General features: G+C 36.9%; 1 protein-coding gene across 1 annotated transcript in view; it reads right to left on the bottom strand.

Annotated features, from left to right (window-relative positions):
* Positions 1-4,165: 4,165 nt before the first annotated feature.
* Positions 4,166-13,437, bottom strand: part of DOK6 (docking protein 6) — a 180,578-nt gene continuing 171,306 nt past the window's right edge. Inside the window, exon 8 of the mRNA XM_014064247.2 lies at positions 4,166-6,879. Within this exon, the coding sequence (XP_013919722.1) occupies positions 6,746-6,879 (134 nt within the window). The 3' untranslated portion in view covers positions 4,166-6,745. The remainder of the gene's footprint in view (positions 6,880-13,437) is intronic.

Genomic DNA, 13,437 nt, shown 5'->3' with positions numbered 1-13,437 from the left:
TCTGAAGGGAAGGGAAGGCCCCCAAGAAAAGTTAATTTAATGGAATTAAAATTAAAAATGATTGGGTCCCATATTATTCAAGATTTTGTCCGCTAGTACAGTAAAATTAGTTTGCAGTCACGTTGGAGCCAAGGTGGCGCAGTGGTTAGAGTGCAGTACTGCAGGCTATTTCAGCTGACTGCTAGCTGCAGTTCAGCAGTTCAAATCTGATAGGTTCAAGGTTGATTCAGCCTTCCATCATTTGGAGGTGGGTAAAATGAGGACACAGATTGTTGGGGGCAATATGCTGAATCTGTAAACTGCTTAGAGAGGGTTGTAAAGCACTGTGAAGCGGTATAAAAGTCTAAGTGCTGTTACTATTGGGATCACAGCAGACATTTTGAGTGGTCACAAATGCACTATGTTATCATGCTCAATATGAATAATATAAATAATATAAACAATTGTGGCATGACATTGTAAGAATTCTCAGAATTTCTTGTCTGGCTTTCAGAACTTCATAGTGACACAGCAATACAGACACTTCTTCATATGCAGCCTTTTCCAACCCGTGCTCTGTTGAGCACATTAAGAATTGGATTCTTACCAACCTATGACCATTCTTTGCCTAATGTAGTTCTATTTTGTTTGATGGATGACTTTTGTTCCAAAATTTTGAGCTTTGTGGAGAGGGCAAATTACACACTACATCTTGGTACTTGTTTAATCTGATTTAATTCAAATTTCATAGATGGTTTGGTTCACAGGGAAAACTGGATCATCACATCACACAGAGCAGAAGAGCAGTGTATTTAACTCTTTCCATTAATAGAACAAGAAACAACAGTAAATGTATCATTCTGCCAAGATAGCACATCAGTGAACAGTAGCTGAATGCCATTTTAAGCCACACAAAACCTGCTTCTGCCCTAAATACCCTTAAAACAACTTTCATTCACCCAAGGTGGCAGAAGCTTCTGTTAAAGAATCAACAACATCTTAAGAGAAATATACTGTATATGGCTCATAATTTTCCCTTCCTCCAAAATGATTTAACTTTATTGACATTTTACATTGTGAATTTTCAAGTGTGAGAGTCTTAGTTTAGCTTCTCCGGGGAAAATGAAATGGTTGAAAAGCAGATCAACATGGGAAAGGAGAAAGTAAAGGTTGATTGATGATCTTAGTATTCATCGTTATTTTGAGAACTCCATCTGGGAAACAAGCTGGGAAACGTGGATAACAACTAGGTTCGCTCTGTATCAAATAATAGCAAAAACTGAGTAAAGAGGTAGGAAGGCAGGTCGTGTTAATCCTACTTGATTCCAGTATTCAAACTTCACAGCATCATTGAAAACCAAAAACTAAATTACTAGACTGGACCAATTAATTGTGAATAAACAATCATTCTAAAATGCCTGTAGTCACTGACAAAAATGTAGAGATCAAGGCATATCTTACAGGTGCCATAAAATTCTTCTGACAGGGGATCTAATTTAGATGGAGACCAAAACCTTCTCTTCCATTTCTATCAGAATGATGATGGAATATTGGTGCAAAGCAATCCATTTCTTTCAGTAACTCAGATTTACAACTTCGGGATGACATAAAATGATCGTTGTTAATTTCAGTATTTAGATTCCCTTTTATAGACCTTTCATTTTTTATGTTTTGGTTTGATCAGCATTTGGCTTCGGTGGTCACTACAGAAAGCTGTGTGAACTCGCCATTCTGTGAAACCATTAAATCAGCCATGCAGAGATGCACTTCACATATGATGCAGTATACAGGTGGTCCTTGACTTATGACTACAATTGATCCCACAACTGCTATTGCTAAGCAAGACAGTTGTTAAGTGAATTGCATCTCATTTTACAACTTTTTGCCACAGTTGCTAAGTGAATCACTGCAGTTCTTAAATGAATCTTGTGGTCATTAAGTGAATCTGGCTTTCCCCATTGTCTTTGCTTGTCAGCCGCCAACTGGGAAGGTGGCAAATGATTACCTGACCTCAAAAAAGTGCAATTGTCACAAATATTTGCCAGTTGCTAAGCACTCAAATTTTGATTCAATGACCATGGGGATGCTTTAATGGTCGGAAGTCACTTTTTCCCAGTGCCACTGTAACTTTGATTACTAAATGAATGGTTGTAAGTCGAGGATTACCTGTAATTTAATTCATGTACATGAAATGGGGAAAAATGTTCTCTACCAAGACTATCCTGTCTCAGAACCCCACTGGGGTCTTTAAGAATTCTTTGAAAAGAAATGTACAACCAAATTAATCTTGAGAGCATTCTTCTTCTTGAATTAGAATAGTCTTGCAGGTCAAGTACAAAGAATTCTAACAGGGTCCTCAGTCAATAGATCTACCTGCCTATTAAGTAGGAAACTGTGCAGTGGAAAAGCTTGTTTCCCTTGGGTGAATGGGAAACGGCAAGACCATTTAGACATGCAAGGCTGTACGCTCTACTAAACCCATTCTTTAATTTGAGCCATTGCTTTGCCTTACTCATCTGGATACCCCTCCCCATTGATTAGATCCAAGTACACATAATTGTTTCCTTTTAACAATTTAGCTCATTTAAGGGTATTTCAAAGTATGGCCATCCCTGTAGATTTTCTAGAAATTGTACATTTTGTGAAATGTTGCTCTCGCAGGAGATGCTATGAACAAGTAAATTATGACATTACTCGAAGGGCTATTACTATCAAGCAGACATTCAGGGGTTTGTGAATAGCTTGCACTAGGTTGATCTTCCTTAATTGGCATTGTATAGGAGTGTTAGAACTGCAGCCCTTAAGCAATATAGGAATGCTAGCTGGGAAGGTTAGAAATTAATATATGAAAGACACTTTACTGAAAAAAAAATTGCATTCATAGTATTTGTATACTGTAGTTCTCTGCCTGTTGAATTATTCTTTGTTGGACTCTAGCTGAAGTTCACCATCCTAGCGATTCTGAGAAGGATGGGTAATGGATAAATGAAAGCAGGTTCTGACAAGGAAACTTCACAGAATAATGTACTGGGAATACAGGAGCCTTTTCTGAGTGTTATTTTCTCATGGGAAAATAAAGAACAGTAGTATGGATTATTTCAAAAACGTATCTAGAGGCAATTCTGGTTTGGGACATGAGATCATTTTTAGTCATTTTGAAATCATTCAGTGGAAATAATTCTGTGTATTTACCCCCCTTTTAAGTTCAAGGAAAACTTGTTTGGATGAATATAATTTATATATAGTGACATTGACTAATACCCTACTTAATACAGAAGAGTGTGATTTCATATTGAAATTGTCAAAATGGATGACCAGAGCTACAGCAAGAGAATGCTTGCATGTTAGCACAACCAGGAACAGTAATTTTGCATTGTTGTAGTAGGTAGCTTATCATTCTCCTGCAGAGGAAGTCGCTCTCTAGTTAGTGGAAACATGGTGAGCAAGATAAAAGAAAATAAGGGGGAAGAGATGCTGGCATGGAGGGAAGAGTGATTAATTTCATCAGATCACACACTAGTTTCATTCAGCAGCTCTTCACTGAGGTGTATAAGCCTGCAAGGGATTAGACTGCAAGAAAAGCTTGGGTAAGAAAAATCTTCCACTGTAATGTATTAATAAATGTTTAATTGAAGTAGATATTTCCTTCACATTGTTTACAAAAGGAATAAAAGTAAAATTCTTTCCCTCCAACTGTGGTAAATAAAACTTCATCTTTTAGCGGAATGGGAAACTCGGTTCTCTTCCTTTCAACATGTTCTGTGCTGGTTTGACAAAACAATGAAAAGCAGAAACTTCAACGATGGAGCTGTCTTCTGGCAGTAAATAATTTCTGATGATTGCTTTCTATATGTTTGTTTTGACAACATTTATGAAGGCTGAAAGATACTGGATGGGAAAATCTCCTTTTGCTTTCAACTGATCTCAACTGATTTCTTATATATAGCAATAGCAATAGCAGTAGACTTATATACCGCTTCATAGGCCTTTCAGGCCTCTCTAAGCGGTTTACAGAGAGTCAGCATATTGCCCCCAACAATCTGGGTCCTCATTTTACCCACCTCGGAAGGATGGAAGGCTGAGTCAACCCTGAGCCAGTGAGATTTGAACCGCTGACCTGCTGATCTAGCAGTAGCCTGCAGTGCTGCATTTTAACCACTGCGCCACCTTGGCTCATCTCATATCTCATTTTATGGCCAGCGTGAGTGCTATTTCATCTCATACATGGGTGGGGACCCTATTTGATTTCTTTCTGTGCAATTTATTTGCAAGTCACAACATTTAGCAAAAATCCAGGCCTTCTCAAAAATAAAATTCTTGAGTATATGCCTGTGGAGGAGAAGATCCATATGTTGGATGTGCTCTAACACAAAGCTTTATTTTAGTTCTTCTGGCCTTATTCTACCATGGAAATGACTTCAAGGTTGATATCTTAGATAAATTACACATGAGCCTTTACCACCACTGTGACTGTTATTTTATTTTAATCTGTTTAGAATTGGACTATAGGCAAAAATGAAGAAAGGACTTCTTTTACCATGGAGGGTGATACCAGACATTCAAACATTGTATGGAATGCAGAATAACATTGCCAGGTTCTTTTGGCCACGTGGATTACTATATGAAGCATGGGTTTCAAGTTTCAATGTTTCTTTGATCTAATTTAGTTTGTTTCTAAATTCAATTCAAAGTAGTTAAAAATGCCACTCTAAGTAGTTTGCATTCCAAACGGCCAGATTTGCTTTAGAGATTAACTGCACAAGACCATTTTTGCGTTCCTTTTCTTTAGTGCTTAAAGATAATCAGTGATAATGTTTTCGATGCTGACATCCTCAGTTTGCAAGATTTTGATTTTGGTATGGAATAATATTCAATGTAACAAATGATGGGTGACAGAGGTGGTAACAAATGATATTGTATTGATGAAAAAGACTGAATAAATGGAGTTAAATCTGACAAATTGGTATAACCACGACCCAGGTGGGATTTCGAAAATATTGTTCTGAAAAACTTATTCAGATCTTCAATAGTTTCACCTCTTCTACTCATGGCTATCACTGTTCATTTTATATAGTTGTTGGAAAAATTTGAAACAGGCGAAATATGCCAATAAAAGACTCTACAGTTTGAAACAATCCAGTTCCATGCAATTGACTGTAGGAAGGACTAACAAGACATTGTTTACAGATAAGCCTCACTTAACAAGTGCTCTGTTTAATGACCATTCAAAGTTGTAACAGCACTGAACAAATAACCTTATGACCACACACACACTCGCCACATGCTTGTGACTGTTACAGCATTCCTACGATCATTGTGTACTGCTATTTGTTCACTTCACAAGCCGACAAGCAGAGTCAATGGAAAAGCTAGCAGGAAATTGCAAGTTGCAGTCACACATGCTTCGCTTAAAGGTGGCATCAGTTAGTAATAGACTTGCTTTTCCCAACAGTGGTTGTTAAGTGAGGACTACCTATAATGAAATGTAAGTGCAAAATGGATCTGTACATATGACCAGGGTAAAACTGAGTAAGATATTAGTACACAGAATCCACCACAAAAAGAATGCTGTAGAACAGGGATGTCAAACTGGCGGCCCACGGGCCACATGGATCATGTACGCCCACCCAGCTCCGCAAAGGGGAAAATGTTGTGATATGTCACGTGACAGCAACATGATGCCACAAGTTTGACGCCCATGCTGTATAAGGAAGAGAGAAAATCCATTTTGTTGCCTAAAAGACCTCCGTAAAAACAACTGCTCTTGAAATTATTCTACCTGCCAGGCATCTTGCTGTGTAAAACTATGGAATGTTGGGCTGCCATTAAGTCATGTGATGTCAATTCTTACCTGCACAGTATACAGGGTTAAAAGTATACTGACTACAAATTCAATTATCCAAAAATTATCTACAAAAGGAAGACTTTGACAAGTGCATTGTAAACACGGTCTTCCTTGACATCTATAACCACTGTTCCCAGTAGAAAGCTGTGGATTATTAGGTTCAGAATGCACATAGATAAGAGCAAATCTGGGCATACAAATTCAGTGTGGCAAATATTCTAGGCAAATTACCTCTTAATAACACGACACAATCTATTTTCTGAAAGGCTACTAAGCATCACCATGCCATCCCATTGACAGTATCTATCTATTATCTATCTTGGGTATTAATTTGAATAATGAGAATCTGATTAAGAGTCACTGGCTTCTTCTCACAAGTGAAACTTTAGGCTATTGTCCTAAAGATAGACATGCATACATCCCATGGAAGTTAATGGGACTAAAATGTGCATAATTATCGGAAGGAAGCCTTCCAACCCTTTGAAGTTTTGTAACATGTAAGAATGAGCCAGGCTGATGCCTTGGAGATAAAAGTGGTTACTGTCATGGACAAGCAGATCTGATGGCAGAGTTGATCAAAAGCCTAATATTGCAAACATGACATCCACCCTCTTAGAGCACATAATGTTTGTGGTTATGCAGAAACATCGACTGCATACATCCATGATTTTCAAGGGAATTCTTCTTTTAAAAAAACATGGACAAAAACAACTATAAAATTTAAATAAATAAAAGACTTAGACTTCTGCCTCAAGGAAGCAGTGATCCAAGCTTTCACTTCCACTGTCATCAGGCGGGAGACTTCTCGGTTTTCACTACCAACTGTCTTCTCTGGATACCCAAGGAAAGATCAATGGCTTCCAGGGCCTGCAGGTAGGTTCCACGTTAAGAGTGTTTCTTTGTTCAAACACCAGATGTGTGTCATTGCACAAGGTCCGAGCTGTAGCTAAATCCATAGCTGCTGGAAAGGGACAGGCGTGGCTCATGCTCCTCACCTTGTTCTGAGGTGTAGCTGGGAAATGTCTGTGCACGAGCCACCTTTGCAAGACTGTGCCCTGGGAAGGAAGGAGACAGAGTTTATGAATATTCATTCATTCATTCATTCATTCATTCATTTTCTTTCTTTCTTTCTTTCTTTCTTTCCTTCCTTTCTTCACTTTTAATAATTGAAACCATTGCTCTATCTTTCTTTTGCTTTAAACAATTAGCCAACATTTTACCAAATCTTTCACCATTCTCCCAATATTTCTATATTCGTAACATATTTGTAAATATGTTGATGTGAATTCTGTCTTCTGTGCTATTATAGTATTTAGTTTGCATTTCTTCTTTAGTTTTTCTCTGTACAAGTTAATAGATGGACATTTAATCATCTGTGCCCATTTAATTCACCTTTCAGGTCATTTTCCCTTTCATTTTTAAGCTTATTTTTGTACAACTCATAAGCAAGAATTCAACCTCGGATATAAGATTTATGTGCTGTACATTGAATAATTCAAGCATTTGGTGTTTCTGAATTCAAATCAAAGTATTGCAAAGTCTCTATCCACATTTCCTGTACAAATTATACAATAAGGAGACACTGCACTATAGATTTCAGCCATTTTAACTGATTTTCCTGTTATTTAGAGAGGTCTGCAAAAGCACTATGAAGTGGTATATAAGTTTAAGTGCCATTGCTATTTTTTATTTTCTATATTGCTTTTCAGTATCAACCAATCAATAACAACAAATAAGAATGTTTCTAATAGCAGCAGGGACAACAACCATGGGCAATTAGTGTTTAAAGCCATTTTTAATGAACCAGTTGAATGCAAAGGAACAGACCAATCAAAAAATGTTATGAGTAACAACAGAATGAATGAAGGCAGAATGGAGAGTAGACTATGAATTTGTAAACTGCATTTTCAAGGGCAATATAATCATTAGATAATTGACTTCATGACATCTAATGTGAGAAAGCATATATAGCTTTATAACTTACTTATTAGAGTCTGTCAATTTGTTGACTCAGAATGTAATGTCACAGTTTAGATATCTTTCAGCTTCAAGAAGTTAATGCATAATTGTATTAAATGCAAGGTGGCAGCCAAATAATGAAAAGAGTGCATCAGTATACACTGTTAGTTAGAATATTAGAGACAGTCATTATCATCCACGAGATTCCAGCTGATGATCTTATAATAAATCAGAGGTTCAACAAAGTGCCCTGTTAAATTAAAGTTGCCCTTTTTATAAAATACAGTTGCCTTGAGGCAGGAGGGGGAGAACGGGTAAATACCCCAATGCTTTCTAAGGGTATAAGACCCCAGCTTATACAGTATAAATTAATGTTGCATACTTAATATGGCACTTTGATTTCTTACTTCCTCATAAGTGTTACAAATCTTAATGGAACAGTGTGGCAAGATGTTGTACAAGGAAGGGCACAGGAAACTAACCGTAGGTGTCAGATAGTGCAAGGATAAAATTGCATAAAACTGTTTGTACTATTTTAAATATGTTGGAACTTTTCTTTTTGTAACTTTCCTATTAACTTCTTCTTTTGTATTTTTCCAAAATATACTTCTCTGTTTTAATAAGGGACTTTACTTTTTGTATGAAAACGCCTTATAGTAACACCTTCAAATGATCAAGTTTGAATCAAGGTATAAAAACCAATGTCCTGGGTGGAGCCCAGCAGTTCAGATTTTGGTGTGTGAACACGCTGAACTAGATGCATCAATAAACCTGTCTCTCTTGCACCTTCGTGGTCTCATGTCCTGTTTTTCTTAAGCTTTGTGGCGAAAGCCTCAATCTGCTGCAACAGCCTGATCTTAATGTTGTGCTATTGTTATTGTAATGTTATTGCAGATATGCCAGAATTCCTTTGAAAGCATAAACTTAATCCCCATATACTCTGCCTTTTAATTACCCAGTAGATCTCTAAAAGAGACATCTTATTTGGAGTGTGAAGATCCACAAGGAAATGAAGCAACTTTCTTTCTTTCCTTTCTTAGTCATAAAGGCAAAGCATGTAATAAAGAACTTAGAGAGAAATCTGTGTCTATCAAATTCCTTTCCTGGGGTGCCCAATACTATGAAGCAAGTAAGGTTACATTTTACATTCAGCACTCCTCTAAAGAATGAGGGGTGTCAAACCCGCTGACCAGATGCGTCACGTGCTGACTACGTCCACCCCTATTTTGGCAAAGGGAAAAAAGTCATGATACGTCATGTGATGACAACATGGCACCACGAGTTTGAATCCTTGCCCTAAAGAATGTAGGGTGTCAAACTCATAGCCCACAGGCTGGATGTGTCATGCACTGACCATGCCCACCCCCATTTTAGCAAAGGGAAAAAAAGTCATGATATGTCACGTGATGACAATGTGGCACCACAAGTTTAACACCCCTGCTCTAAAAAATGAGGGAAAGGTTCAGTAAATGTAAATCTAAATATATAGCCCAAGCCAGAAGATGGACTTTACAATTTACTGCTAAACATAAGATTCTGATTTTGTAATACTGATTAATGAAAGTACAAAGGGAAAGGAAAAAAACAAGAAATAATCATAATATTGCACATTTCCCCTCCAAACCCATCCCTAGTTCTATGCCCATATTCACTGGGCTATAACATGCCACTGTCACCAAACTATGGACTAGATGATCCCAATCCATTCTTTATGACAGATATGTTTGCCTTTTCATTCATAATTAAACTATAGCTTCCTTTCCTTTGTGCATTCATTAGCTCTATAAATCATTTAGAATCATTCTATCCTTCTCTTTCTCTTGGTTTTGTGGATACAGTACATTTTACTGTATTTGTTAATTAATGCTCTTTAGCATTTACTATTCCTACACCTATGTCATTAACTAATTTATGCCTTGGTAGCCTTCAGCTATGCTCATTGATGCAGTATTGAACTTTATCATCCTCTTCACCAAGGGTGTCAAACTTGTGATGGCACGTTGTCATCATGTGACATATCACAACTTTTTCCCCCATCATTAAATCAGGGTAGGTGTAACCAGCTTGGGACACATCCAGCCCATGGGCCATGACTTTGACACCCCTGCTCTATGCCTTTGGTCAATCAAGGCCTTCACATATTATAATGTATTTTAGTAAGACAGAGGCAGATTACTTCACTAGTCTTGGTAGCACTCTTGTCATATTATAGTTAATCTTAACTATAATATTAGTTAATTTTGGCATATTTTGGTCAGTAAGTCCAAGGTATTCCAATTCAGGAGCTGTACTTCTCAGGATGTGAAATCTAGGGACTCATATGTGTGACTTTAAAGATCAAATACTCCCACCAAAACCTGCCGATCACTAACACTTAATGAATGAAAACCATAATGCATTGGAGTCATGTTGCATGATTCCAACTCATATATTCAACTTGATGCTAAATAAATAACCAGTGTGTATTGAATTGAGTTCTTACTTCTTTATAATCTAGCAAAATAAACAAGCAGACAAGCAAATCATATATCCTTATGTAGAAAGATATTGCTTCAAGATTACATTGTGATATTGGCCTGGTTCTGACTGTTGCATTATGAAGATAATTTAGCATCCAAGAAAATCCCCTTTATTTTCTATCACATTTGGTTTCTTAAAAAAATTCTGATGGTTTAATGTTGCTTCAATCATGCTGACTCTTAGGAGCTCAGAAACAGAAATATAATACAACATACTACAAACTTAACACAAGTAACAATGATCATACATAATAATATATTTTTTAGGATCAACTGTCAACAGTAAAGGAACCAGGAGCCAAGGGGAACCTAGTTGTATGCTACTATCTAGAAAGATAGTCATTGCTACTTAGGCCTTAGGAAAAAATACTGCAGAGACAAAGTTACTGATATCAAGAAAAAAAATGCAGCTAAGCCACTTGGTCTTATCCAGTCCTGAACAACTGCAGGTATTGGACCAGAAACTTGACAGCATCATTTGGTTGGCCAGGAATTGAAATATACTGCTGAGTATCATCAGAATACTGATGGTACCTGATGGGTAAAAGATGACATCTCCTAACCATTTTATGTATTAAATAGCTTATTAAACAGAAAGGTAAGAGTATCAATCCCTGAGATACCCAGAAAATCAGGGATCTGATTGGGATGGCCTATCAACACTGCCCATGACTGGAACTTCCCATTCAAAAAAGAGAAGTCTTGTAACATTGTGCTTCCCACTCCTTAGCTCCTGTGCGTGTTAATCCTTCAATAAGTTGAGTCAGATCCATAATGGCCATGAACTCTGCAGCCACATTGGATTATGCACATCAGAATTCTCTCTCTTGGAGATTCCACAGCCAACTCAGGAATGAAATCAAGCAGAGCCATTGCAAAGGAAAAGACGATAAATGCAATTTCCGTGAGGGAAATCAATTTCAAGTCTGTTGAAATCCAATCAAAAGATGGCAAAAGTTCCAAGGCTGCATATGCATGACAGCTGCGGGCTACAGACTGCTCCTCTCCGAAATAGTTTAATTCATATTACAAAGGATATGTAGTTTGAGCAGCAATTACATAAAGGCACTGTGGTATCAGTCCCTAACCATTCCCACACAGTTTTAGTCAGCAGTCACAAAGTATAACCATGTTAGAGAAGTTCATTTCTCCAGTACAATAGCATTTCAGTGAGTCATTCAGCAACTAATTGCAGGGTTGCCTGAGCTATGTAACTCCATAAAGCTCCATAGCTACTGTTTTATGAAATCAACACTTAAGAAGCAACTGCAACAGTCTTCGGTGTCTTTATTATGAAATCCTGTTTATGTCAATGAACAAAAATAGTTTGATTCAGGCAAGGATTGGAGAGATTACTTTTCTTTTCTTCTCCTTTTTTGAAGTGATTACTAGCTTGAGATGGGTTTTAAGACACAAGTCAACGTTGAGTATTGCCATGCTCTCTCTCCCTGTCTGGAAAGTTCATCTGGCATTACCCCAATCAAGTGATGCAAGAGAAAGTAGCTTACAACTGATTTGTCTGTCACCTAGACATATATGCTGTAATGTAACAAATCGGTTTAAGCATAGGTATAAAGTTTGTGTAAATATCCAAGAAAAGGTAATGCTGTAGCTGTAGCTGCTTGGCTTTTTCCATCATCCAAATCTGTTTCAGTCAATGCTATATTCACAAAAGATTCACTATAGAATAGTTTTCTTCTACAGATATGAGACATTACATCTATACATTGATATGTCATTATATCTATACACTGAAAAGAAATGCAGAAGTAAGCTTGTAAATTAGTATGATTTAATTCTGATAAGACATGCATAATATTGCTCTCTGAATCACCTAAAACCAGTGACTTGAGCACTGAGATGTTATTAAAAATATTAACAATCTTTAGGCATGGTACTTTAAAAAAATAATCTTTAATTCTTAAGAATACCTAGAAAATATGGAAACACTGATATGGGGCATATCATGGGGGCATAACTTCCACTGACAGTCTGAACGAAAGCAACCTTCTGCAGTAGATGAAAATGAAGTGGACATAATTCTACAAACATAGTATATTGCTTCCTGTTCCAAATAACACTTGGTTTTAAACCCAAAACATACATTTCTTTCTGCTACACAAAAGATTGCCCATGCCCTATAGTACTTAGTAAGAACTTCTTAATTCATCCTTTGCCAATGCAATTCACAATTCAGAATATTTAGTACATTTTATAGACATCTGCAAAGCCGAAAAATAAATAAATAAAGAGACGATCATTTAATGAGCATAAGGGTGACAAGTTATGAAGAAGAGAAACAGTAAACAATCACGCATCACCATGAGCCAGAGTTGCACTTACAGTTTGTCTTCCTGGATAATAAGGTTGTCTAAAAGTAATTTAGCAATTATGGCGATAGCTCACTTTTAGTTAATGCCAAATCAATTGGATAGCAAAGTTAAAGTGGTGTGTTCAGTTGAATGCATCAGGCTGAATATGAAACAGCCAATGCCACTAATGACCATGTGCAAATGATTACTTCTGAAACAACGTTTAGAATTTATTATAATGGTGCTCAGTCCAATAATGTCTAAATCGCCTTGATTACTCAGGAGAAAACCATACCGTTTTCATCCTTTTACTATTTAAATAGTTGTTCCTAACTCTGCTTCCAGTAGGATACTTTGCTCCTTAACTCTTAGATAAGTAAATAGGGCACATGCTGCATGGTGCAGTGATTATCCTGTTCTTTTCTAATTACAAAGAAGTGCCTATAGATTAGAAATATATACTTTGCAGATAAACTATTGTGTAAGAACCCCAGATCACTGCAACAGAGAATAAACTACAATACATTTTTAATTTAAAATCTGAATATTAAATGAAGGGATTTTTAAGAGTGAGAGATTCGGATCCATATGGTAACCTCATTGTCTAGACCTGGGGTCACCAAACTTTCGGATCTCAGGGACCACTAAATTCATAATTTTAATCCATTTCTTAAATATTCATGCATTAAATACTGATGTAAATATTGATGGGGACTACCTATTTCTAGAATGATGCCTATTCCACAGGTACATGGACCTCCAGGCATCCCAACCCTCTTCTTTAAGCTATTCCCACAAAGCTCCATTTTGCCCATTTATTTCT

Source organism: Thamnophis sirtalis, unplaced genomic scaffold (genome assembly GCF_051295495.1).
Source record: "Thamnophis sirtalis isolate CommonGarterSnake01/CBP01778 unplaced genomic scaffold, rThaSir2_p1.2 scaffold_2, whole genome shotgun sequence".
In the NCBI taxonomy this organism is placed as follows: Eukaryota; Metazoa; Chordata; class Lepidosauria; order Squamata; family Natricidae; genus Thamnophis; species Thamnophis sirtalis.
Note: the sequence above shows the minus strand (reverse complement) of the source record. Positions and strands in the feature narration are given on the sequence as shown.